This window comes from Rhinolophus sinicus, linkage group LG06 (assembly GCF_036562045.2).
Source record: "Rhinolophus sinicus isolate RSC01 linkage group LG06, ASM3656204v1, whole genome shotgun sequence".
NCBI classification, from domain to species: domain Eukaryota; kingdom Metazoa; phylum Chordata; class Mammalia; order Chiroptera; family Rhinolophidae; genus Rhinolophus; species Rhinolophus sinicus.
In genome coordinates this window covers 21,968,603-21,995,647 of record NC_133756.1, presented here as the reverse complement: position 1 = coordinate 21,995,647, position 27,045 = coordinate 21,968,603, and the positions used below count along the sequence as shown (strand labels likewise).

At 37.9% G+C, this 27,045-nt stretch overlaps 3 protein-coding genes across 14 annotated transcripts in view; 2 read left to right on the top strand and 1 right to left on the bottom strand.

Moving 5' to 3' along the window:
- TUT4 (terminal uridylyl transferase 4) overlaps nucleotides 1-3,595 on the top strand; it is a 106,946-nt gene extending 103,351 nt beyond the window's left edge. For 4 of the 10 annotated variants that reach the window (XM_019742849.2, XM_019742848.2, XM_019742850.2 and 1 more), the window contains exons 29-30: nucleotides 1,338-1,496; nucleotides 2,875-3,229. In XM_019742849.2, coding sequence (XP_019598408.2) covers nucleotides 1,338-1,496; nucleotides 2,875-3,095 — 380 coding nt within the window. In that variant the 3' untranslated portion in view covers nucleotides 3,096-3,229. Of the gene's footprint in view, nucleotides 1-1,337; nucleotides 1,497-2,870 lie in introns of all 10 variants that reach the window. The other 6 variants (XM_019742854.2, XM_019742852.2, XM_019742855.2 and 3 more) reach the window with 5 other exon arrangements.
- Nucleotides 3,596-6,493: 2,898 nt separating this feature from the next.
- On the bottom strand, nucleotides 6,494-22,313 carry PRPF38A (pre-mRNA processing factor 38A). The gene is made up of 10 exons (XM_019742889.2): nucleotides 22,079-22,313; nucleotides 19,605-19,764; nucleotides 17,804-17,925; nucleotides 16,322-16,407; nucleotides 12,789-12,899; nucleotides 9,891-10,003; nucleotides 9,275-9,301; nucleotides 9,069-9,166; nucleotides 8,549-8,597; nucleotides 6,494-8,015 (listed from the first exon to the last, which is right to left on the bottom strand). Exons 1-10 carry the CDS (start codon nucleotides 22,206-22,208, stop codon nucleotides 7,973-7,975), a joined length of 939 nt encoding a protein of 312 aa, XP_019598448.1. The 5' UTR covers nucleotides 22,209-22,313; the 3' UTR covers nucleotides 6,494-7,972.
- Nucleotides 22,314-22,533: 220 nt separating this feature from the next.
- ORC1 (origin recognition complex subunit 1) overlaps nucleotides 22,534-27,045 on the top strand; it is a 28,587-nt gene continuing 24,075 nt past the window's right edge. The window contains exons 1-2 of one of the 3 annotated variants that reach the window (XM_074334718.1): nucleotides 22,534-22,700; nucleotides 26,366-26,511. The gene's annotated coding sequence lies outside the window, so the exon portion shown is untranslated. The remainder of the gene's footprint in view (nucleotides 22,701-26,365; nucleotides 26,512-27,045) is intronic. The other 2 variants (XM_074334719.1, XM_074334720.1) reach the window with 2 other exon arrangements.

Sequence of the window (27,045 nt, the reverse complement as noted above, 5' to 3'; positions counted from 1 at the left end):
TTTATTAGAGTAGGAGGTTGTGTGAGTTTTTTTTCCTCATTTTTGAAATTACCTTTAATGGGTTTGTATTACATGTATTATGAAAATATTTGGTTGTGAAAATTGGCCAAAGGAGATTGGAATATATTCTTTAAAAAATACCCTTTTGTATTAAAACATCATTTCTCAATTCATCAGAGGACCTCCGTATGTATACCTAGTCTCATTTATTTTTTTGTAAACTTTGAGCTCTGCAGCTTCAGCTTTTAGTTGTAATTGGCTTTATAAACTTGTGGTAAACCAGCTGCTTTGTTTTCCTGGTTACTTCCTGAGAAGACTGAGCTTTTAATGCGGCTAGTATGGGATTTAGTTTTCTTGCTCTCTACTCCTTATCCCGTACCTCCTAATTTGAGTTCTGATTAGGAAGTTTAATGAATAAGGGCAGTGTCTTTCAGATTATTTCCTTCCACTTTGTGACCCAGAATGATAAAAACCACCAAAAATTATTGAGAAGATTCAGGGGGTACTATACTTTGAAAGATATACTTAAAGATCATCTTAAAGGGAAGTAGATTGGGGGGGGTTAGTTTGCTATGGGAAGAATAGGAGTCATATTTCTTGAGTTCCTACTTACATGCCAGAACTTAGGGAAGCCACTTTTATTTTTGTCATCTTACTTAATCCTGACAACAACCTGAGGTTCATAATTGAATCTTAGTAATTTATGGAACTGGGATTTGAATGTATACCTGTTTGGCTCCTAAGCCCTAGTACTCAACCATTATACCACAGTGCCTCAGCTTCCAACAAATAGACTCTCCTTCCAGGCCAAGATGTGATTAATTCTAGGACAGTTAGCATGGTCTTTAGGACAAAATGGTAGCTCCTTAATGATGTACTAAGGGTTTTTGAAATATGGATCCTACCTACCCGTCTAGCCTTTTCTTTTACCACTTCCTCCTTTAATCCCCATCTCTATATTGTCAGTTGTTTTGTAGCTTCCCAAACTTGCTGTATTTTCCTACTTTCTGGCTTTTGTACATGGTATTCCTTGTCTGAAATGCCCTCCTTGCCCCATTTTGCCTAACTTGCACCTTGTACTTTAAAACTCAGTTTAGTCAATCATCTTAGGAAATCCTGCTCTATCCTTGAACAACCTGGTTAGCCCCCTCTTTGCAATACCTCTCACTGATCTTTTATAGCAGTTACCACATATTAATGTATATGTCTTATATGTCTCCTGTATGAGTAATTTGAGCAAAATTACAGTGTTTGATTCTTTAAAACTTTTTTGCTATTCTCTGCAATGAACAAACTGATGTTTTAAAATATGTCTTTCCTTTCTCACTGAAATGCAGAGCCAGGCTTTCCAGGACTGAATCCTCCAATTCCTTGGGAACATGCACCACGTCCTCATTTCCCGCTTCTCCCAGCTTCGTGGCCTTATGGTTTGCATCAAAACTTCATGCATCAGGGAAATGCCAGATTTCAGCCCAACAAACCTTTCTATACTCAAGGTACCATTGCTTACAAATTTGTTAACAAGCTGGGTGGGTTTTGTTCTGGGACAAGGTGCGTTTGTGAAGGCCAGGATCCGAGAGTGAAAATTCATGCATTCAGTAAACATTTATTGAGAGAGCATGCTATGTGTCAGATTGTACTGACTGCTTGTTGTTCGAGCAAGAATTAAACCCCCACACTTAATGCATATATTTTAGAAGAGCCAGACATGTAAAATAGACAAGAATAGGAATTTAGAAAATCAGTTAATGTTTCCCTGGCAGAGGAAGCAGGATATGGATACCAGGGATCAAATCACACAAGATTTTTACATTTTAGCTAGATTTTGAAAGAGATCTAGGATTTTTTTTTTTCCCCTAGAGAGTAGGGGGAGAAGTGTTCTTAGCTGAAGGAATAATATATGCAAAATCTCAGTTTTGCCTGGCATAGTGAGGAAAAAAGAGAAAAGAAGAGAATATAATGGGACTAGAGGATGAGGTGAATGGGCAAGATGTATAGGTGATGAAACCAGAGAAGGTATGCTGAGGCCATACTCTGAAGGAGTTTAGACTGTTTACTAAGCAGTCAGTATCTAATAGAAGTTTTGAGTTGAGTAGTGAGTGACACGATCAGATTTGTTTATTAAAACTATGACTTGAATGACATTAGAATTCATTATATTCTGTTGGTGCTGATATACCAATAATGGCTTTAATCTAAGTAATGAATATTATAAGCCAAGGAGAATGCCAAGGAACTTGTAGCATTTTTATCTAGCCTACTTGCCTCAAAGCTATCTCAATTTTAATAGGGAATGTCTGAGACTGGCTGTCAGCTGTTGGTTAACCTAGGAGTTAAAAAAAACTAGAGTCAGTTATTATAGTTAAACTTCAGAGTACAAGAAAATAAAGAAATGCACTCAGGAAATGTTGACTGAATGAAATGATAATATTTCGGGGAAGCCACTGGTATGAGTGTCAGGCTTGATACATTTAGGCCTCCCTAAACTATCCATGTACTGCTGGGGCATCCCTGTATTACAGAGTGGCCGGACCTTGATTATGACTGCTTTCTTCTTCTGAGCAAAGAACTAGGGCTGAGGGAAGTTAGTATTAGTCATACAAGTCCTTTTAGAGGGGAAAGTCTGAAGTTCTTTCCTGGTGGCTTTGTTTCCCTTGATTCCTCCCCTGTCTCTCTTTTGTCTCCTTTTCTTTCACATACCCACATTTCCCTTCCCTCTTTCTTCTCCCTCCCACCAAATGTTTTGACATGCTTCATCACCTCTTTACTATATAAATAGAAAAAAGAGAATAGCTACAAATTAATTCTAAGGGGTTGCCAGATAAATAGGCACAAGCCTTTCAGTTTCCTGTCTGTGTTGTGTCCGACAGACAGATGTGCCACCCGTCGGTGTAGAGAGCGTTGTCCCCACCCACCAAGAGGAAACGTGTCGGAGTAATGCGAGTCCATTTTCTTTCAGCTGGTCTACCGATGTACAGCAACCAGCCAATCCTGCTGTCTCAAGGGTATCCGTACCTCAGTGTCAGTTACATTCAGCAGAAAAAGTGACATTTAATGGAAAGCAAAACAAATCAGGTCCTGATTTAAAATTTTAACACGTTTAGATAGCTTATTTAAATTCTAAGACTGTTTTTAAAGACTGTATTATTTGTATATAAATATGAACTATAGTTTTTACTAGTATCACCAAATTGAGTGATACAAATTTCATCTATTTTATTACCCTATTTTTAAGGGAATTTTATGTTTTGTTTAACCTTGATGAATTGTATAAACAGAGAATTTAAAAAATTACATTCTTTATTTTCTATTAGCTGTATTCATACTTTGGTTGCTTCAGACTTTATATATATTGTTCTTAAGAATTAGGAAAGACTTTCATGTGTTTTAAATTTGTCACTTCTATTCTTTACAGAACCTTGTAGTGCCAAAAACTTTTTAAAAGGTAAAAAAAATAAAATAAAACTACAACATGAAGATTCAGAATTTTTTTCTTTTACATTCTTGTATGTTGAATATATTCAAACTTGAACAGAAAGTTGCTTTTACCTGTATTTGAAGTAATTCTATTTTAATAAATTTTTTTGACGAGTCAGATTTGGTTAATTCATCTTGTTTAGATGATGGAAATATAATGTAACAATTCAGAGATTTGTTTTACTCTCAATGAATTGAATATTCTAACTCTCAGACTTAGTTTTAGAAATCCAAGGATCTTTTTCCATCCTTTATTTTACTGGATTTTCACAACACCCATATGAAGTTGATAGAAGCTGATGCTATCTCCATTTTATAATTGAGAAAAACTGCGGTGCAAAACAATAAAGTGAATTCCTAAGGTAGCACACACAAAATTAGAATTGAAACAGATGTTTTGAAGAGTTTTTAAACACAGACTGATACTGGATATTCGAGTGAAGGTCTTATTTACTGAGGAACTCGTATGTTTCAGACCATCCCTTTTGAATCCTACTTACTACCTGGAAAGCACACTTGCCAGGATGGTGTTTACCAATAATCCATGTAGTCAGTGATTATAATTGGAATTCAAACTTGTGTCATTGGTTGTAGATTTTTTTTTAAGCTGTTTTTGGTACTATACATTGAGGTAAAGTCATTTTGTCTAAACCCCTCAATTAAAGAGATTTGCCAGGGATTTTAGGCTACATGATGCTATAGATTTCTTTGGACTACAGAATGAGTGAAAAGAAATGTTTCATGGACAGTGTCTTATCTTTGTTCTGCTTCCTCAGATACGCATTACTTAAATAGGAGACTACCTGGGCTTTTGCATGTTTTCCAACATGGAAGATGCTTGAAATCTATTGCAGGAGGTTGAGGGCTTCCCTGCCGTATTTACAGCCCTAAAAAGGTATTTATTGTTAAAACCAGGTATATTTACTGTTAGTTTTTCACATTAAAGCTTCAGTACCCCTCAGAATCCTACTAAGTAAGGTAGTTAGCTCATTTGTTAATGAGATACCTGACCCAAAGTATGCTTTTGTGTGAAAACACGATTCGGAGCATTCAAGATTTTCTCTTGAAGTGTGTTCAAATATTTCATCTTTCAGGTCTTAATGAACAGGTTGAGGTGTAGAGGGTGTTTATTTCATTCTACTTTTGTATATATTTAAAATTTTCATTAAAAAGAAACAATCTGCAAGAACAGACTGCCCCCAGCTCAGCCTTCCTTCCTAAAGGAAAGCACTATACCACCAGACAGAAGGAATTTTTGGGGCAATAAACCCCAGTAACCTAGGTTTTATTTATAGGATGGTGTTATATATAGTAATTTTCAGCATCTCACTGGTCTCTCCCTCAGCAATTGCCAGTGTTTAATAATTGGCAAAACTGTTCCTAGTTGAAAAGTAGAAAACTCTTAGTTTATAATTTATATAGTAGTAGCTCAAACTTTGCAGACTTTTCATAGAAGTTGTAAACTTAAGTTTTTATGAATTCATATTCATTGTAGAGCAATTGAAAACTGCAAAAATTATTCAACTCACGCAGAGAACACACACACATTCTTAATGTTTTGAAATGTTTTGTATGTTTATTAAAGATTATTCAAAAACATGAATATTAATGATGTACTATGTAATTTGTTCAATCCCCTAATATGGACATTTTGCTACTTCCAGTTTTTCAAATATATAAAAAAATATATGTAAAATGATGGGATAAAACTATTTTTAAAAATTTTTGTTACAGTTGACATTCAATATATTTAGGTGTACTAGTGATTAGACATTTATATATCTTATGATCACTGTAAGTCTAGTATCCATCTGACACCATAGTTATTAAAATATTGACCATTCCCTATGCTGTATTTTACGTCCCTATGACTATTTTTATAACTGGCAATTTGTACTTAATTCCTCCCACTTTTTTCACCCATCCCTAACTACCTCCCCCACCCCCTTATCAGTTTCTTCTCTGTATCTGTAAGTTTATGGTTTTTTCTTAGATTCCACATATAGGTGAAATCATACAGTATGTCTTTGATGTATTTCACTTAACGTAATATCCTCTAGGTCCATCCATGTTGTTGCAATGGCAAGATTTCATTTTGTTTTATGGCTGACTAGTATTCCATTGTAGATATGTACATCTTTATCCATTCATCTCTTGATGGACACCTAGGTTGCTTCCATATTATTGGCTATTGTAAATAACGCTGCAATGAACATAGGGGTGTTCAATGAACAAAGTCATTCCTGACAGGTTTGAGGTGATATCTCATTGTGGTTTTGATTTGTATTTCCCTGATGATTGGTGATGTTGAGCATCTCGTTAGTAATTTGCACCCAACATTAAAAACTGATACTATATGGGAAAAATCAGAAGGCGTTTTGCATAAGGAATAAGAATGCTTTCCTGAAATTTTTTTCAGTACAGAGTATGTGTGTACAGAGGTAGTTATAAAGCTATGGTTCCACGGTGTCATCCAGTAGGCTAGCACATAGATGACAGAAGTCGCCCTTCAGCAAAGTTGATCCTTAAAGTTCCATCTCCTCTGCAAATCTGTAATTTTTTATCAAAACGATCAACAGAGAGATGTTCATCATGCCCCACTCACTGTTATCTCTTTGTACTAATGAGAGAATAGGGATAATCTGCTTCCTGCTATAAATTGGCTGTGCTGCCCCCCTTTGGTCCAGATTTCATCATATGCCTGAGTAAGTATGTTTGGGGAGGTTTATTTGTTATTAAAAATCGGGGGTTTTTAAGGCAAGTTTAAATTTTAAAATTTTTATTTAAACAATATACTGGATAATGAGTTGGTTGGTCCATAGGTTATTTATCCAAGACATTTCACCTAGATCACTGGTACAGAAAAAACTGCTCGGAGTATAACTGATGTAAATAGCAGTGCTTATATTTAATTTTTAAAGGCAGTCCTATATACAATTGTATGGTAAAAACCATAATAGCTCTATGGACAACTTTTATTAGCTGAAGTATCACCAGGAGAGGAATCACTGAAGAATATGAAATCTCAAATATGATTCCAAAATACTTTAATATTGCTGCAAAAATCCTTCAGTTCAATAGCAAGCAATACGATGTTTATCCTATGACCAGATACGGCTTCCCAAGAAACTGGATCTCCACACAAAAATTCCTCCTGGGACCAGAACAGTCTGAAGTCATTCAAATCACTTTTCCATTTTTAGAGGAGGAAAGGTAAGTATAGGTAAACAGAACTTTTCTAGCAAAGATCCCAGCACCTTCTTATCAACATCCATGGACACTTTTTAGTCCTTATTTTGCTTCTTTGTTCTTAGACTTACTCTTTCCTAATTCTACCTTTCTGAATGCTCGTCTTCCTCTCACCAGTGTTGCTGTGGCCTATGATTGTTACTGGCTTTTCTTACATATACACAATCTCTGGGCCATCTCATTTCTTTCTACATATTGCACAATTACCTAAATATTGTCATTTCAGGGCCAGATCACTATGCTCAACTCCAGTCCCTATTTCCAACTATCTGAACTTTAGATATACTGTAGCTGTCTCAAATTAAACTTGAAACTGAATGCATCATTTTCACTGCCACCACAACTCTCACTACCTGCCCCTTTATAGCCTGGTTTCTTCTGCTGTATTTTCTGGCTTTGTGAGTGATGTTGCCCAGCAGTTCAGGTCAAAACCCTGAGTGGTATTAGATACGTTTGATGTTTTTCTCTGTCAAACCTTTTCAATCTTACTGACCTACTGCTACTGATTAGACTTAGATAATGTCAATGCTTGTAGGACAAAGGCTGAATACCTTAACCTGGAATCCAAGGCTTGTGTGGAAGAAGAAATACTATATAAGACTGCTACAGAAAATATGTTACGTTTTACTGTTTGGTGAACTGTTCAATGAAACTGGATTAAAAAGGTCCAGAAGAAGCTTTATGTTTGCATTCTTTTCTTACAAAGCTGCTGCTAACCAGTCAGTTTTCATGTTTATTACCACTTGCTACTGCTGGGGAAAAAAGTTGGTCCTAATACGTTTTAACTTGATTTTTTAATGTAACAGCAACAGCACAAACCTCAGGATTCTCCTAAGTTTCAATCACAGAGCAAACCAAAACAAAACCACAGAAAGATAGGAAATGGTGTGTCAAATTTAATAACAAAGGGATCACTAGGTGGCCACATCCTCTCGTCATTCGTATCCTCCACCCCCTCAAATCCTTTTACCCTCATAAATTTGACTCCAGTCAAGCAAGGTTGGTTGTAGAAAGGGCTCAAAAGCTGTCCTTGGGAAGCATTATCCCTTAAACATGGATTAGGATTCAAAAAGAGATACAAATCTCAGCACCTCTTTCATTAAAAAAAAAGTGGAGAAACTTTTAGGTTAAAAAAAACCCTAAAATATTCTCATAGCTGCCTGGGGAGTAGATCTGAATCTTTCCACATAGACAGATGCCATCATATCCGAAGGAGGCCGTTGGGACTAAACCCAAACTGAGTCCATTACTCATTCCCTCTCCGACTCTTCTTGTGGCTTTTCTTAGACCTGAAATGGCAACACACAAAAATCATTATATTTAACATCTGTTCAAGAAGCTCGGCAAGGACTTTTGAGGAAGACCGGAGTACGATGACCCTGGTGTTTTTATGTCTCAGAGCAACACAATGAGTCATGCATTGCTATTGAAAATTTACCATTGGGGAAATGACCTCTAAGAGATTAAGACTGCACCTACTAGTATATATAGCATAGAGATTTCTAATGAAAGCTTATCACATGAAAGTAAATTGTCCTATGTCACTCCGTTAAAAGCTGGGATGCAAGCCCAGGTCTCCTGAGACCAAAGCTCATGCCCTTACCACTATCCAAAGCTGCAATCCTAAAAGTAAAAAAACACAACAGAATAACACAAACATTCATAATTCTAGTAATTCTCAGGGCAGTAGGCCAATTTTGTCTTGTAATGAATTCCTAAATATCTCCATTAAGACAAAATTTAAGGTCCAATTTAGTTACTGGGATTGTAATTTCTGAGTAAAGAGTGAAATTCTTAAGTCAAAACAGAGGTTCATCCATACCTTTCAGGAGACTTTGAGTGGCTCCTGTGTCTGTGACTACGGTGATGACCTGGGGAAGAAAAGGCCATTGGATGAATGAGATTCTACCCTCCTCCACTCTCATTTTCACCTCCCCTAATTCCTTCCATTGGCTTAATATTATTTTGGCCTATGCTAGGGATACCTCTGGTTGGTAGCACCTCTCCAAACTCGGATGTGGGTGTGTGGTGAGGAAAGGAGAACTGAACCCATTTCATATGTACTCAGGACTTTATGGCTAATTACTACACAAACATCACATTGGGTATTTACCACTACTCTGTTAGGTCTTATTCCTATAATTTCAGGTGAAAAAAGGGTGGAAGCTAATCCTATCAGCAAACCTTATAAATGACAGTCAAGGTGTTAACTGTTAATTTTCAAATTTAAGTCCATTTCCTTTTCTTCTAAGGAATAACAGGCACTCCTGTACTTCAGGAGGTTAATTGCCCCTATTACATTTTTTTAAGACAACCAATAGCTAACGGCCCAAATGCTGTACCTGGGGACTTGGAGCGGGATCTGTGCCGTCTATCTCGGGACCTGCTGCGGTGCCGTCTTGGACTCTTGCTCCGATGCCTTTCTCGGCGAGGGGAGGGGCTGTAGAAATGACTGGTCAGACTCCCATCGCTCTTTGACAATATACTCACAAAAAGGCACCCCCATCCCCAAATCCCTGTCCTTCATTACAAAGCGCTGAAGGCTTACCTCCTCCTTTTTGGAGACCGACTCCGCCTATGTGGAAAGAAGAGGAAGAGCTTTAGTAGGTGTCCTAGGTGGTGTAGATTGCAAAAACTGCCCAGTCCTTCACCCATCTCAGTTATCCATGTCCTTTGTCATGTAACTTTTTAGCACCCTCCCAAGTCTAGGATTGGCCATGTGCCCTGCTTTGGCCAATGGGATATTTAAAGATGTGATAACAAGCAGATAGTGGAAAGCTACTTGCTGATTGGGCTTGTTTACTCTTGAATTCTGCTATTGCCATGAGAAATGCGTAACTTAGCCTAGAATGAGACAAACATGGAGAAGAGATGAGTTGTCCCAGTACCCTATACTGGCCAACACTGTGAAACAGGTAGGTGAACATAACATCCTCAAAAAACTGCCTACCCAAGCCCAGTTTATATCACTGTAGACTTGTGAACTTAAAAAGAGATGATTATTGTCTGCAACTAAGGTTTTGTGGGTGGTGATTTTTCAGTAACTAATACACTGGACAAGCAAACATTCTCCACAGACTTGCATTTTTCTTTCCCCGAAATCCAAACTTCTGCACTACAGTGTTTAAAGTCTCCCTGGAAGAGGCAAATGACTAGGACCTTACCTTCTGGGAGAACGGCTCCTACTCCTCCTGTAGCGCAGTGTGGGAGAGCGACGCGGCTTGTCCAAGTCTCGGTAGCTTCTCCGTCGGTGATCAGGTGATGGTACTCTCTCCAACTGGAAACAAGATGAGTCAGTGATGAGCACAGGCTTATACAGAACCATGTAGAACACTGCTTACACTCCCCATTCTATCCCAAATTCTCCCTTCAAGGGACTTATAAACCTGTAGCAACAAGCGCTGACAGTGCTTAAGTTGTGTTATCTAAACACCATCTCTCAATAAATGGAAACAAGGACTCTTTGGAAAATGGCTAATACCAGGTCAGGGGCAGAAACTAACACATGATTAGATTGTATTGTCATATTAGAAAGCAAGGAGGCAGAGAATACTATGTATCAAAAAGTCTCATGACTCAAGTTGAGGGGTCCCCACAGGCTAAAGATGGGATAATCTAAGTAGCAAGCACAATAATGGTTCAAAACAAATCAAATCTATGAGTTCACAATGTTACCAAGAACAAAAGAGCATTCATCACCTTGGGAGGAGGGTACAATGGAATTTATTCATTTTAAAAACTGAGAAAGGGAAATATTTGTGTTGCCTTTCCTATAGGTTATACTTATGAAAACTAAATGTTAATTTGGAATGTTTCTCTTTATAGCAGTGTTACAGAAAACAAATGATGAAGAAATAATTAGTGTGTCACCGTTTTACAACCCCTAATGGATCCATGCACAGATCATCGGTAGCAAAAAGACAGCCAGACTTTGGTTCATCCTGGGGGAAGGATACACCACTACCTATGAAGCAGTGCTGCTCCACTTCAAAGGGGTTAAAAACCCCCAAATCCAGTTAGCCTCTAGATCTGAGAACTGGTTTAAAGGAATACAAGGGACAAATGAACATGTTAAGTCACATAACAGGGACACAATAAAAAAAATAGATTGTGAAAATCTGTACAGAATAACCTGATATATAACATGTTTTCCTGAAAATAAGACCTAGCCGGACCGTGAGCTCTAATGCATTTTTTGGAGCAAAAATTAATATAAGACCCAGTCTTATTTTACTGTAAGACCGTGTATAATATAATGATACCTGGTCTTATATTAATTTTTGCTCCTAAAGACACATTAGAGCTGATGGTCCGGCTAGGTCTTATTTTTGGGGAAACAGGGTAATACATAAAAATTGCAAGAGAAAAAACAATGAAGGAATCTTGAGAGACTACCAGATATTTAAGGAACATAAAAACCAATTACAATTTATGGACATTTTCTGAATACTAACTGAAACTTAAATATACAGGACAGTTTGGGAAATGTGAATACTGAATTTTTTTTGTAATTTTATTAGGGAATATTGGGGAACAGTGTATTTCTCCAGGGCCCATCAACTCCAAGTTGTTGTCCTTGAATCTAGTTGTGGAGGGCACAGCTCAGCTCCAAGTTCAGTCACCGTTTTCAATCTTTAGTTGCAAGGGGCGCAGCCCACCATCCCATGTGGGAATTGAACCAGCAACCTTGTTGAGAACTCGTGCTCTAACCAACCGAGCCATGTGGCTGCCCCAATACTGAATATTTTTTGATGATATTAAAGAATTATTGTTGATTTGGGTGAGTGGGGTTGATGGTATCATGGTTAAAAAGGGAGCCCTTGTCTTCTGAAATATTGTGGATGAAATACATGATGACTATGATCACCTTCAAGATAACTGGTGGGGCAATTGGGTAGAGAGAGATGTAGAGGAAACACAATGGCTGAGTTGGTCACTATTAAAGCTAAGCTGATGGGTAAATTGAGGCACATTCTCTCCACTTTAGAATGCAGTTAAAATTTTCCATTAAAAAAAATGCCTCTTTTGGTTCACTCACCACAGAAGAGCACCTGAGCTTTTGCATGGCTTTGAATTCATGAATGATTGTGCTTCTTTCTGTGCTTACTTTAAAGGAAGCCTCATGGCTCCAAGCTACACTTCCATTTGCACTGTCTCAGTATCCAGAAGTGAGCATTTATTGTATTTCCCTCTAGCCTTTTTCTATACATATATTGTTACTTTAATTTTAATGACAAATGTTTTAAGTCCTTTTTTAACTTACTGTAAGCATGTCCACATTATCAGATACTTTTCCTGATAGTTTTAATGGCTGCCTAATAGTTTACAGGACTGCTCCCTGACAGCTTGATTGTTTTCAACTTTTCAGCATCATAACTAATAGTGAAAGAACATGACCATGCAGCAGGCACTGTTTTTTTTTTTTTTTCCCTAAATCAGGCTTGGTCCTTAGGATAGGTTCAATTATAAACAGTATCATTTTTGTCCCAAGTATTTATTTTAATAGCTACCATTTTATTACACAATTATAATGTCCCAATATATACTAAGGGCTTTTTGTGTATCATCTCATTTAATGCTCAGAAGTCCTAAGAGAAAGGTATTATCCTTGCTTTAAAAAGAAAACTGAAATTAGGTAATATGTACAAGATACCACTATATATACCGGGGGTGCCAAAAAATGTATACAAGTGGACATTGGTCAGCGTTGCTCGAGCAGTACTTAGCCATAATCAGAAGTGTGTAGACACTGATTGTAACCACTTTGAGCACCTCTTGCAATTGCGGAAGTCAAACGTGATTTGTATTCATCTTTGTTATCGGTATATATTGAGTATAACAATTTTAATAGCTTTCCTTTCTTGAAATGTGTATACATTTTTTTGGCACCCTCTATAGAACTGAGATATGAATCAAGGCCTATTTAACTCTAAAGCTCGTATTTTTATTGACTATATACTGTATTTTTTTTGGTTAAAGAAAGTTTAAAATTGAAAACAAAAAAGGACCATTCCCATCTCTGATAATTGTCCCTCCAACCCCTAAGCCCTCTGGTACCTGACCTTCTCATCCTCCTCTTCCTCCTCTTCACTAGACTCCACGTCATCCATGTCTTCTTCCAGAGCGCTAACCCGAGGCTCCAGCTGCTCAGCTTCCTCTAGCACATACCGTTTCTATAAAGAACACAATGAGATTAGGGGACCTTCCTAGCTCCTCTATGTCCTGAAGCCCCAACAGTGGGCTTCTGGGATTAACAGAAAAACTATGGAGCAACAGCTGAGGCAATTTCATTTCAAAGACATCTAGACAGTTCAAGATTTTCCTAAGGAAAATACCTGGAATAATCTATAGACTCCTTTAAGTTCCCCTGTAAACAGATAAATACAAAGCTGAAGGGAACATCTTTATTTTCTGTTGGCTCTATTCCCTGTGATTTATATTCTAAGGTCAATGGGATATCAATCAGTATAGGTGTAGCCTTGAATAAAAAAATGTGGGCTTCATTTACAAAGGCCTTAAGTTCACAGCTGAGACTGTTGGCTGGTAGTTCCTCCAGGAGAGGCTCAGACCAGAATCCACCAAGAGACCCATTGAGGCTCTGCCCAGTTTAGGGGCTGAAGAGTGCCTTGGGTCCTGCTTTAGAGTAGCACCAATTCTCTACTAGTCCCAAGATTTAGGGAGCTGTCTAGAGTCATGCATTTTTAACAAGACCCAGGAAATAATTCATCTCCTGGTTCCATTTTGTTGTGAGATGTGGCTTATTAGTGCTTATCAAGTGATTAAAAAGGTGAAAGTCAAAGGTGAGTTCAAAATTGTCAAATGGACTGGCTGTGTTATAAGATCCCTTACCATTTTCTTATGCCAAGGACATAAAGAATGTGGGATAGCCCGAGAATAAACAGTAACACTGGTATGCTACTTAGCTCTTACTCATCCCTAACAAAATTCGTTAAAAGTTGGAAAAAATGAGATAAAGATGCCACTCAGTGAAGTCAATCCTCAGAAAAAGGCTCCTTGAAAAAGGGCTTTCCTATCACAGGACCACAGTTTGGTATCTAGGACTGCAGCAGAATGGCATCCAGAATCCCTAATGTTCGCCATACTCAAGTGACTAAAGTCAATACAGTAATTCATAGTATTTGTGTTTGATGAAATTAGAATTAATTCAATGGCAGCTCCTTGCCAATATCAGGGCACATGAAAAGCTAAACTGATAACCTATGGGTTGCTTAATACAGAATCAGAACAGAAAGTAGTCTTCAGGGTCACTTCATCTAGGACAAGTAGAGGCCCACGCCAGAACACACCTCTCGGTGATATAATCAGAATTCAATTTCTCTCTTCTCAGTGAGGAGTGTTTTTAGTTTTCTGGACTCCATGCAGACCGCCTCATTTACACTGGTGGCTTGCTTAGAGCTGACTAGGGTTTGGAATCCTTATACACAACGTGATTGCACTTCAAAGTATTCCATTTCTTACAGTATTTCTAAAATAAATGATAGCAACTAAAAATAATAATATTTATAATAGCAGCTAATGTAACCCACAATCAGTGTGAGAATTGGACTCTGAAAGCAAGTTTTCAGATTTGAAATCTCATTCTATTCACTACAGTAGCCAAAATCGAACAGGAGAGATATACCACACTCATTTTCAGGATTTTTATTATATAGGATTTCCTGTAACTAGGTCACTGTGGTTCATTGCATTTAAGTGTGAGTATTCATCTACCGACTGCTTTCATCCAGCTGGTTTCCTGCACTGAGCAAATTTCTCTCACTTATCAAGTATCTGTAATCCATTCTATTCCCTACTTTGAAGTTTTTCAGATCTCTTTGAGCTGTTTTTTTATTGAGGTGAAATTCATGTAACATTCAATTAACTTTTTAAAGCGTATGATTCAGTGGTTTTTAGTATATTCATAATGCTATATAACCACCACCTCTCACACCACCCATACACACACACACACACACAGAGTTTTATTTCTGGTTCTTTTTATTTTGTTCCATTGATCCCTTTGTATGTCCTCATGCCAGTAGAACACTGTCTTGGTTACCATACCAAGTCTTGGAATCATGTAGTGTTTGTCCTATTTTGTTCTTTTTCAAAGTTGTTTTGGCTATTCTAGGTCCTTTGCATATTCATATAAATTTTAGGATCAGCTTGTCAAGTTCTACCAAAGCCTACTGGGATTTTGATTGGAATTAAATCTATAGATTAATTTGGGAGAATTGACAACAAAACAATTGTAAATCATGGTATAAGATATACCGTAGACATATTTCTCCCTTTATTTAAATCTTTAATTTCTCTCAGTAAGTTAACATTCTGTAGTTTTAAGTGTAAGTTTTGCACACCTTTTGATAAAATTATCCTTAATTATTTTACTTTTTTGTAAATACCTCTTAAATAAAAATTTTAATTCCAATTGTTCATTGCTAGTGTACAGAAATATAACTGATTTTTATAGATTGACTTTGTATCCCACAATTCTGCATAAACAGATAAATGGGTAAAGAGAATGTATTGTATTAATTCCAAAATGCAAATTAATCTATCAGGACAGACAGCATATCAGTGGTTGCTTAGGGGTGAGGGAGAGAAGTGGGAAGGAGGGATTACATAAAAGGAGGAAACTTTTTGGGGTGATGGATTGTGATGATAGTTTCAAGGGTGTAGACATATGTCAAAACTTACCAAACTGTACACTTTAAATATATGTAGTTTATTCTATGTCAATTATACCTTAATAAAGCCATTTAAAGAAAAAAAGCCTTTGTTCAAATGAAATCTCACTTTCAAGCCCAATATGTAACTTAGAGAAAAAAGGAGATGCCCTGGTTGGGATATATGGGGGTATCTCCCCTTATTCCTCTCAGTAGCCTTATAGTACTCCCACAGGACAGTTTAAAGACTACGGAGGTAGTCTAATTTCCCCATTTTAGAGATGGGAAAATAAGACCAGGTCCCACAGCTAGTAAGCTGTAATAACCCAGAAACTTAGGTGTCCTAATTCCCTGTTCAGTCATCTCTCCACTTTCTTTTTAGAAATCTCCACTTATCTCTCCACGTTCCCTATCCCTTTAGGCTATCTATTATATCTGTTTTGCCTTTATATTTTCAACAATAGTTTTAAAATCATACTCTATAACCTGTTCGTGAAAGGTGCTTCATGGAAATCATTTATATCTAGGGAAGGGAGGCAGGATGAGTACAGTGATGTTTTAGGGGTTAAGGTCTCAGTCTCCCACTCCTGACCCTCCTTTTATCAGTTTTATATCCTGAATTTTTATATGAAGCTCAATATGTAAAAAGCTGCCCACGAAGTTTAAAAGCCTACCCTCGCTACAATCTCCTTGATATAACATTTTAAAGAAGTTTTCTTGTGTTACTTAATTATTCACTTTTAAAGCCCTACCCTTCGAATTATCAGCTTTCCTTTCACTCCCAATCCTTTTTCATAGACATGAAGACTCCTTATTAAGAAGATCCCTGGAATCCATCAGTTTCAATGGTTTACTGTGCATGTGTGTTTGTCTGCCTGTTTTAGAGGGGAGAAGGGTGACCTAGATATAAGACCTTTATCTCTTACCTGTAGCCGGGGCAGAATGATATCACATACTCGCTCACTGTGCAGTAGTTCATCAATGAACTCATCTACATGCATCAGTTCAAACTCTGAAAGAAAAATTGTAAGCTCAAGCAACTTGGAAGTACACTGAGATAGCCAAAATGTAAAAGAAATGTAAGACGCTATGTGTAAAATAGCTAACAAGGTACTTAGTATAAAAAGTGTGAATTCTCTGCAACGTCCCTTTCCCTGCACATTCACTAGTAGAGCTATTGCAGTGTGGAAATCACACAGAAGGGACTTCTGTCAAACCTGGGTTCAAAGTACAGCCCTTCATAGCCTGTCATCACCACCTATCTTCATTCATTCAACTCACCTTTACTGAGACCATCTATGTGCCAGGCCTGTTTTAGGAGCTGGGGATAAAGAGGTAAATAAAGCTGTCCCAATTAGCAGGAGAGACAAAGTAAGGACAAACGGTAGTGAATTATATAGGGGTGATGTTTATGAATAGATTATATAACTAAAGTAATTTCTCATGTGAACACACCATGTTTCTGAAAGTAGAACATGAATCTTATATGGTAAATGGAGCAATTACAGAATTTCTACAGTAAACATTACCTTAGTTCAGTAGTTCTCAACCAGGGTTTTGCCCCTGAACTTGGTGAGGTAGGGGTTATGCTACTGGCATCTAGTGAGGGGAGGCCAGGAATGCTGTTAAATATCCTACAATGCACAGGACAGCTCCCTACAACAAAGAATTATCTAGCCAAAATTGTCAATAGGTTGAGAAACCCTTTCTTAACATAATATGATCATAAATCTGTAATTCCATGATGGCCATGGCCATGTCCATCTGTGCACCAATGTTATTTAGAGTACACAGCAGAGTACCTGGCAGATGCTGGAATGAATAAGTTAACAAAAGTGTAAAGTATAATACCAAATTCTTAACTTTCAAACTGCTTAATGATACATGTAGAGGGGAAGTGTTACTTTTGGGACACTGAGTGAGAAAAGGTTTTGATTGCATAATCCCAAATCCCACTTTACCACTAAAAGTGTCACTTAGAAAAGGTCTGGAGCTGCCCCTCTTGGATATACTTATTTTTCAGTGGGACTCCTACATTAAGTATGAGTAAGTACACTTAGTCTACTGCAGTGTGGATAGGACAGTAGAAGAACTCTGAAGATGTAACATATGGAAAACTAACTTTGGGAGACTTGGAGAAGGCTTTTATGGAGATGGTCATTCGGAGCTAGACCTTATGGGATGGAGCACATGATGCAAGGCAGGGATTCACAGACGATGCAGTTGGAAAGGTGAGCAGACAGCTTAGGCTGGGGAATGTCCTAGGTAGCTAGTAGTCTAATGGAATACTCCCCACAGGGAGATGAAGGGGAGCACTCGCAATGCATGTGACAATGTGAGGGGAGAGACACTGGTGAAACTGAAACTGGCTCAGGAATGAAGATCCAGTCACATGGCACCATACTCACCCCCATTGCGGTTCTGGCTCTTGATTTTTCTATAGTCGTTGTACAGAGGCTCCAAGTACTTGTAGCAATCAATTGCAGTGCCTGTCAGCCTCATGTAAAGTGCTCCCAACATGCGGACATACCTGACCAAAAAATCAAAGTGAAACAGATCTTAAAAAATTCTTAAAAGTTCATCCTAAAAAGTTCCTGAGTTTTACAACTGGCTTTTCTCATCATAGTAGTGGATAAATAAGTTTTTTCTTCTCTTTGACAGATGAGAAAGCTGCAATTTTAGACACAGCATGGGACAGTAAAAAGAGCTAAAGTATGGAGACCTGGGTTCAAGTTCCCATTCTATCACTTACTGGTTGTAGGAACTTGGGACATGTTGTTTAACTTTCAGTCTATTACATCATCTGTAAAACTAAGATAGAACCTACTCACTCCACAGGATTATTTTAAGAATCAAATGAGATACTGAATTTAACAGAATGTATAAGATATATTTACTAACAATATGAGAATTAATACACATAGAAATGACTATATAAATTGTTGCTAGGCGGCAGAATGCTGCTTCTGGGGGGGGGGAAAAGTCAAAGTCAACTGGGTTCAAATGCTGATTCCATTATTTACTAACTTTGTAACACTGGGTGAGTTACTTGCTTTCTCAATCCTTGTAAAATGGAGATGGTAGCATCTAATTTGCTGGCTTGGAGTATTAAGTAAGAATGTGTGTAAAGTGCTAAGCATAGCATATAGCACATAGTAAATGCTTACTAAAAGTTAGCTATTTTCTAGCTGTTAAGAGTTTTGTAAGATTACGGACTCTGAATCCATTTTTGTCCCTTAGTAGCTGTTTGACCTTGGGGAAATTACTTACTCTCTTTATGTCTAATTTTCCTCCCCTGTAAATGGGCAGTTTTACAGCATTACTGTGAAGGTTAAATAAATTATTATATGTCAATCCCTTAGAATAGAGGATGAGAAGTACTGTTTCCCCGAAAATAAGACCTAGCCGGACAGTCAGTGCTAATGCATCTTTTAGAACAAAAATTAACATAAGGCCCCGGTCTTGTTTTACTATAAGACCGGGTCTTATATAATATTATACAAGACCCGGTCTTATATACTATATACATAATTTATATATATATATATTATAATTAACATATAATATATAATATATAATATTAATTTTTGTTTTAAAAGACACATTAGAGCTAACTGTCCGGCTAGGTCATATTTTCGGAGAAATGCGGTAGTAAACTACTATTATGTCTGTTTCTTATACTTGTCTGTGAGCTCCTTGAGAATGGATAGTTAAAATAAGAGCAGCTCACAATTTTGGTGTGTTTACTATGCAACATACACTGTGTTGTGAGATTTATAGCACTATTTTTTTTAACCTTCACATCATTCCTTACTTGATATTACTGTCTCCATTTTACAGGAATAATAAAGCTTAGAAAATTAAGTAACTTCTCTAAGGTCATAGTTAGTAAGTAATAGAGTATGGACATGAACCTATATCTAACACCAAAAATTTCCCTCTTACCTACCACTATGTTGTTTTCTTCACCCTTGAGCATCCAGTGACTGAAATATTTTTTGTGGGGGAAAAGTTACCAACACTGACAAAGTAAAGAAGATCAATACAATCAAAATAGACAAAATACAAATTCAAGAGTTCAACAGCAAAATCCTAGAGTGGAACTCTCTATGGAAATGAGATTCAATATTATCACTCCTCTTAACCAAAGCCAAATTCAGGACTAGTGGAATTGAAGCTTTTGTATTAGCTAGTCAACATTTCACTCACTTGAAGTCTTCATTTTTTATAAACTCAACAATAATATCCTTCTCCGGTTGAATCTGAAGCATCTTCAAGGTCAAACACAGAAAGGGAGTTGGTTTTATGTTGCCACCATAGACGCCTCCCACAAACCTTAACTCCATGGCTTTATCGACTACAAGTTCAGCTAAAAAAGACAAACAAAACAAATAGAGTGGCATCTCAGATATATTAGGGCTAAGATTTCCCCAGTTTGAAGTGGAGAGAAGTTAGTTCAAGGTTTGGTGCTGTGAATACTCATCAAGAGTTTACTATTAGGAGAACAAGTGTGTATTAATAGTAATAATAATAAATGTGGATGATCATGCATTGATGGAGTACTCTGAGTACATGCCATGTACTCTGCTAAACATTTCATATGATCTTATTTAATCTTCACAATAAGCCATGAAGTAAATTACAGCACGGTCCCTGTTTTCAGCTGAGGATAACGAGGGCTAAGAAAAGTTAAGTGACTTGCTCAAGGTCCACAGTCAAAAAGTAGCAAGCCCTGGATTTAAATCTAAGCAGTCTAACTTCAGAGTCCACGCTTGTCACCATCATGTAGGGGAAAAACTGCCAAATTAGGAATTAGAAATGTCAACATAAGAACGTCCAAAGCTGTACATAATTTTTGTTTAAGAGTTTATTTGAGCCAAACTGATATGCTGGGAAGCAAAAAAATCTCAACTGCTCTGGAGAATTGAGTTTCACATTTCTTTTTATACATTTGGAACTAAGGAAGTGTGGGAGAAAGAAAGGTAGGGGAATCTCTATGATTGGATTACAGGATAGTTAAGATTATGTGCTCCCAAAAAGAGGATTACTCTGATGTTTCAAAGTTGTGTTAACCTAGATGCTAACCATAGACAGGGCTTGCTTCAGGAAAAGATAAACCTTTTACTAAAGAAGTTATAATCCTGGGGCATGACTACACACAATGAACTGCCCAGTTAGCAATTTATGATCAGAGCATCCTATGGAGTTACTAACATGTCAAATCGACTGCAAAGCTCCTTTTTTCAGTTCAGTAGAAGAAACAAACAATAACAAACAACTCAATAGCTACATAACCTTAAGCAAACCTCATCTACAGAATGGGGATAATAACCTTTCAATGTTGTTGTCAAAATCAAACACTAGTTGTGTGAAATGAACTAGGGCAAGTCATTTCACCTCTCTTTGGGCCTGTCAGTTCAAATTTAAATAATAAAGGTACAAAGTTTAAGAGCTATAGTGAGAATCAAATAAGACAATACAAATAAATACTAATACCTACATGACAAACAGCAAATAATAAATGTTAGCTACCATTAATGGGAAATCTCTATATCCTAGACTTCAAATTAGGATAAATTCTGTATTAATTCATTGAACATTACAGTTGACAGCTTATAGCTGGGTGTTAAGTACTAGAGATCCAGATAGAGGGATAACGAAGAGGGAAACAATTACTCTTACAGTTTACAGTCTGGCAAGGCAGAAAGCATCGAAAACATAATTGAAAGTGTGATGAGTTGAAAGAAGACACAGAATGCAATGAAAATATACCACAAGGGAATACAATCTAGTGTTGGAGGCAAAAGTCCTGAGTTCAGTTTTGGACATACTGAGTTGGCACGTCTTGGAATTAGACTTAGATCTCAAGGAAAGATCTGTGTTGGAGAGATGAATTTGAAAGCATCTACATGTACAGGATGTAATTATATTATGGAGATCATCAAAGGAAAGAACTATGGAACAAGAAACTGCTTCATCCATGGAATCCTAGCTAGTGGTGGTGGCAGCAACAGTAACAGTACATACCGTATTTAACACTGGTAGAAAAAAAACTAGCACCACCATTACCATTGATCACTGACTACTTTTTATCAATATATACCTGTAATTATATCAAACACTTTTTATACATTATTGCATTTAATTATTAGAACCACCCTTTGCGGGAGCGGGGCGGAGGTAGGTATTATTATACTCGTTTCACAGTCAAGGAAGCCACGGCTCACTGGAGTAACAGAGCTACTAAAAAGAGGAGCCAGAATTCCAACAAAGATGAAAAGACTACCAGGCAGGCTTCTCTGAAGAACTGATATTATATTAGGACCCGAACATGGAAATACTGCAGATGGTCCAAATTTAGGGATAGTAAGATCATGGATTTGGTTCTGGTCATGTTGACTTTCGTTTAATGCCTTCCTGAGTTTCCGAACTTAACACTGGAACCCACCAAGTTATCATTAAACACGGAATGATTCAAAGAACACAACCGAGACACCTTTCGGAATAAGGTCCTATTATCTGTGTATGCAAAGCCCAACACAAGTCTGGGCATATAGTAGGCGCTCAGGAATCTGAATGACAAATTCCCCTCCAGTCTCACCCTCGGGGGGTCAGTCCTATCGGCGCCCAATCAGAACTGGGCCACAAAGCGGCCGATGGGGAGTCAGTGCGCTTCCACTCACCGGTAAGCCCAAAGCACTCCTCTTTCCAGTACTTGGACTCATAGATTCGCGTCCGAATGATCTTCTCCACCAGATATTGAGGGTTGGTGCCGTGGATGCTGTGCGCATCCTTTACTGTGCGGTTCGCCATTTTAGAACGCCTCCAGTTCTATTTCCGTCGGGTCCTTTAGTACGTCACGTCTACATTAAAAAAATCAGAACTGGAGAAAGGCGGAACTCTCATTTTAAAAGCTTAGGCGACCATCTTGAGACCGGAAATGCTGCAGCGTAAGGAACTTTCTTCCGCAAACGGCGTCGCTGATGGTATCAATGATGGCCGCTGCACGTGGACGTACGTACGTCATGCGTACTCTATAAGGTGGGCGGGGCGGGAGGGCTGGCTGTTGACGGAACACGGAGACAGCCTGGGGGCGGGGCCACGACGTTTGGCGCGAAATTTTATTCTCTCCACCTTCTTTCCATTCCTAGCAAGGAGCCGGCTTCTGCTCCGGCGTGCAGCTCGGTGGCTGCAAGAGGAGTCCATCTGGAGCAGGTGAGGATTGCTGCAGCTCCACGAGCTCCTGAAGCGGAGACGGTGGGAAGTGGAGGGCTTGCGCCTAGCTTCAGGAAGTTTCGGCTCCCGGTGAGTGTGGCGTCCGGCCGGCTGGAGGGGAATCTGAGCCGCGGGAACCGAGGAAGTTGTTCTTTGTAGACTCAGTCATTGATTCATCCAGCAGACATTTACTAAGACACCGATAAGTGCCAGGCACTGTTCTAAGCCCATTAGGAGCGTTCCTTTCCCACATTCCGAATGTTAAAAGTCTTCTCGCTACACCAGGGACTGCAAGTTTTTCAGTGGGGTAGCCGGAAGCCAACAGCATGGAAGTGTGAGCATTGCCACCTTCAGCGTCCTGAGATTCTCAGTAATGATCTTAATCATCCCTTCTATCTGCATTGCCCTTGTGAAGCATCGCATCTTTTCCTCCTTTGAGTCGTAGTGTAGCAAGCACCACCGGAAGTCGGAGCTGTAGAAGTTATTACCCCATTTTACCGATGTAGCAATTGCGCCTGGAGATAGATCAGGTCTAGGTCGCTTTTTGTGACTGAGCGGTTTGGGCTCCTACCCAGGTCTTTTTCCAGTTGAGCTGCTCTTAACTGCTGGTCACTCATCCACTCCACCTTTCCAGGAGAGAACTCTAATGACGCCTTTTCTACTTTCTAACCCTACGATGCCAGGGGCTTATGTTTTAACTGTTGGAAAAAGCACTGGGTTTAGGCATAAGATGCAAGATTCTTATCCTGGTGTGCCATCTGAAAACCTGCAATAATTAAATATCTTAGTTTTTTATTTTAATTGTCTGTAAAAATAGTTACTGGGTGTATGTGGACTTTAGAAGGTTTATGAATCCCCTGAAATGAATGCAAAATGTTTGTGTGAATTGTATGTGTTTAATGACATCATCAAATTAGCAAAATAAAAAGAACCACTGCCTTTTACAAATAGAGCAAGGGATTAAGGAAGTGGGAGTGAATTTACCATTTTGCATTTTTTCACTTAATCCCCAGTATCCTAGAGCAGAGTTTGGCACACAGCGGGAGGTTAATAAATATTGGTGCATAAAAGGAAGTTTCTATTATTATCCCATTTTATGGGTAAGGAAATGGAGACACATTTGTTCTCTCAGTCAGTGTCTGGAAAGCCTGAATTATAATAAGCACACCAGAAGCAAGTTCTCTCAGGCATATATTTAACATTATCTACTTTAACATAAGATGAAGTGGTTAAGAGCAGTCATTGGAATCCGGTTGCTCAGGGGTTGAATTAAGGCTGTGCCATCCTGTATAACATTGGGACAAGTTATCATCTTGAAGTTGATAATGGCATCTACCTTTCATTCAGCAAATATTTATTATTGAGTGCCAATTGTGCACTTAGTACTAAGTGCTCAATAAATAGATATTTACATTAACATTAGTGTGCTATCATTATTTTTACTGCAACTCCCTTACCTGTGTTTCTTGGGTGTGACCCCTGGACTGGGTAGTATGTATGTTCCAGATATCTGGTATCTGCAATATTGAGAGCCTGTAGTGGGTATCTCCTGGAAGCCAAAGCCTTTGCTAGGCCAAATCAGGTCTGTCTTTCCACTCCACTCATCACGCCTCTTGGGGACTATTTCTGCTGATGGTGGATGGGATAAAATGCTGGGTGGAGGGTAAGAAAGTGAGAAACAGTACAAAGAGGCTTGACATCTACCATGATTTCCATATGCTGCCTCTTCAGAAGGACTCCTGATTAATTTTTTGAACTTTTCATTGAAAAATAACATACATACAGAAAAGTACACAAATCAGAAATGTGTAGCTCAATGAATTTTTTAAACTGTTTAAATTTTTTACTTTATAATCTCTTTGAACTAATCTGCCAGTTTTAGAAATAGCATGTCAGTGAGTTTTCTTAAAAAGAACATACCTATGTAACTAGCCTCTAGTTCAAGAAATAACATGACCAGCATCTCACATGCACCTGGCATCTCCAACTGTGCGCCTTTTCAGTTACCTTGGTTACCTTCTATTTTCACTTCTAACACCAGAGGTTACTTTTCCCTCTTTTTGAACTTTATATAAATGGAATCAATATAGGGTGTATTCTTTTGCTGATTTCTTTAGCTCATTGTTGTTTTGTGAGATTTTCCTCACTTTGTGTGCAGTTGTAGTTGGTTTAATTTCATTGCTTTATAATGCTGCTATGAGCATTCTGGCTCATGTTTTTTGATGATGTGTTTTTCTGTGGGTGTATTCTGTTGGAATTGCTGGATCATAGGATATGCTTTAATAGATACCACCAATTTTCCAAAGTAGTGTTACCAATTGACATGCCCTCCAGCAGCAGTGCATGACAGTTCTGGCTGCTCTACATCTTTACCACACTTGGTATTGTCCTAATTATTTACATTCATTTCATTCATTTCTTCATTCACCTATTGTGTGCCAAGTCCTAACCTAGGTCCTAGGGATGCAGTTATGAACAAGACAGACAAGGTTCCAAGATCCCTGCTCTTTTGGAGGTTAACATTCTAATGTGGGAAACACAATAAATAAAGTAACATAGTGGTTATTGCTTTGATAATAACGTGGTATAATGGAACAAGACCCTGAGGGGCAGTATGAAGTGTGGGGGGTAACTTTCCATTGGGTATCAGTGAAGGCCTCTCGGAGGAAGTTTCATCCAGTTGAGACCTGAGCCATCCCTGCAAATCTTTGCAGGAAGAGGAGAGGACAGCAACTGCATAAGTCTGAGGGCACTAACAGCCTTGGTCTGTTTGAGATTTGGAAAAGCAGGCCTGAAGCAGGTTGTGCAGTCCAGATCCAGATAGTCTTCTTTCTATACCCCCTGCCTGCTCAGCCTAGGGTGAATCACCCACCTTTGCACATATGCATACGTAGTAGTCCCCCCTTATCCAGTTTCGCTTTTCGAGATTTGTTAACCTGCATCAGCTGCAGTCTGAAAATATTAAATGGGAAATTCCAGAAATAAAAATTCATAAGTTTTACATGGCACATGATACTGAGTAACGAGATGAAATCTTGAGCTGTCCTCCTGCTCTGTCCCGCTCAGGACTTGAATCGTTCCTGTGTCCAATGTTGCCTATGCTGTATGTGCTAACTGGTTAGCCAGATCCGTTTATCAGATTGGTTACCAGCTGTTTTGAGAGAAAGACCACAGTCACATACCTTTTATTACAATACATTGTTATAATTGTTTCATTTTATGATTAGTTGTTAATCTCTTACTGTGCCTAAGTTATAAATTAAACTTTATTGTAGGTATGTATGTATAGGAAAAAACAGTATACATAGGGTTCAGTATCCACGATTTCAGGCATCTACTGGAGTATTTAAATGTATCCCCTGAGGATAAATGGGACTACTGTACTGGTTTCATTGAACACAGCTCATGATCTGGAAAAGGAATGTTAAATTTTATCTTGACTTGGTTTTGAAGGAGGATGCCTGCTTTGTTAAGCTAAAATATGATCTGGATTTAGAAGAATTGAGAGTATGTATTTGATGCCATAGGTATGCGTGAGTACCTTATTGATATGGAGGTAGTCCTTCTGTATGCCAATTTTTGGTTTGAAAAAATGAGATCATTGTGCCAGTGTAACCAAATGTCATAGTCAAAGTGACAAATCAGGCCATTTATCTTACAGTTAGATTATTTAAAAGTTGTAGAAAGTTTGCTGAGAGATACCAACTTGCCATAAAACACTCTCCCTGATATTTCAATTTTTTTTTTGATGACAGAGCTTAGTGAGTACTTTGAATTACTTGCATCTTTTATCTGTATCCATCCTATTTTGCCTGATTCATTGAGGAAAGGTGAAAAGTTCTAAGTTTTCTTCTGAACAGTTCTGTGCTACATGAACCATTAAAAGGAACATATATTGAAGGTAAGTTAGTGTTATATATTTCCTTGAACATTTATTGAATCTAACACTTTTACTAATTTTTACCAAAAGATTTTATGAATCCAAATTCATTTTTTACTTGAGCACAAGTCTTCTACTTGTTTTTACTCATCAATCTTCTTTGCTGTTTGTTCATTTCTACAATGTACTTAATTGAAATTAGATTGATTTTAAAAGTACTCTATTTTAAATTATAGTCTTGATGTTCTTAATAGCAATCATTCAGACATCATTTGTAATCTGTGTATTTACTTGTGACTCAGTATCTTCTCTTCTTTTTGCTAACTAGTTTCCACAAAGTATACTAAAAAAAAATACCTTTTTTAAAAGCAGAAAATCTTATGGGTCATAATTGTACCAAGTAGAATGTAGGACATAATCTCTACTGAAGTTTAGGAAACCAGCTTGTTTAATCAGGATGTTAACATGCTATTCTAATTCTGTTGTTTTCAACATAGACAGAAATTATTGGTCCCCTTATCAGTAATTCAGAGTAATTGAGTCAGACTGTATTTA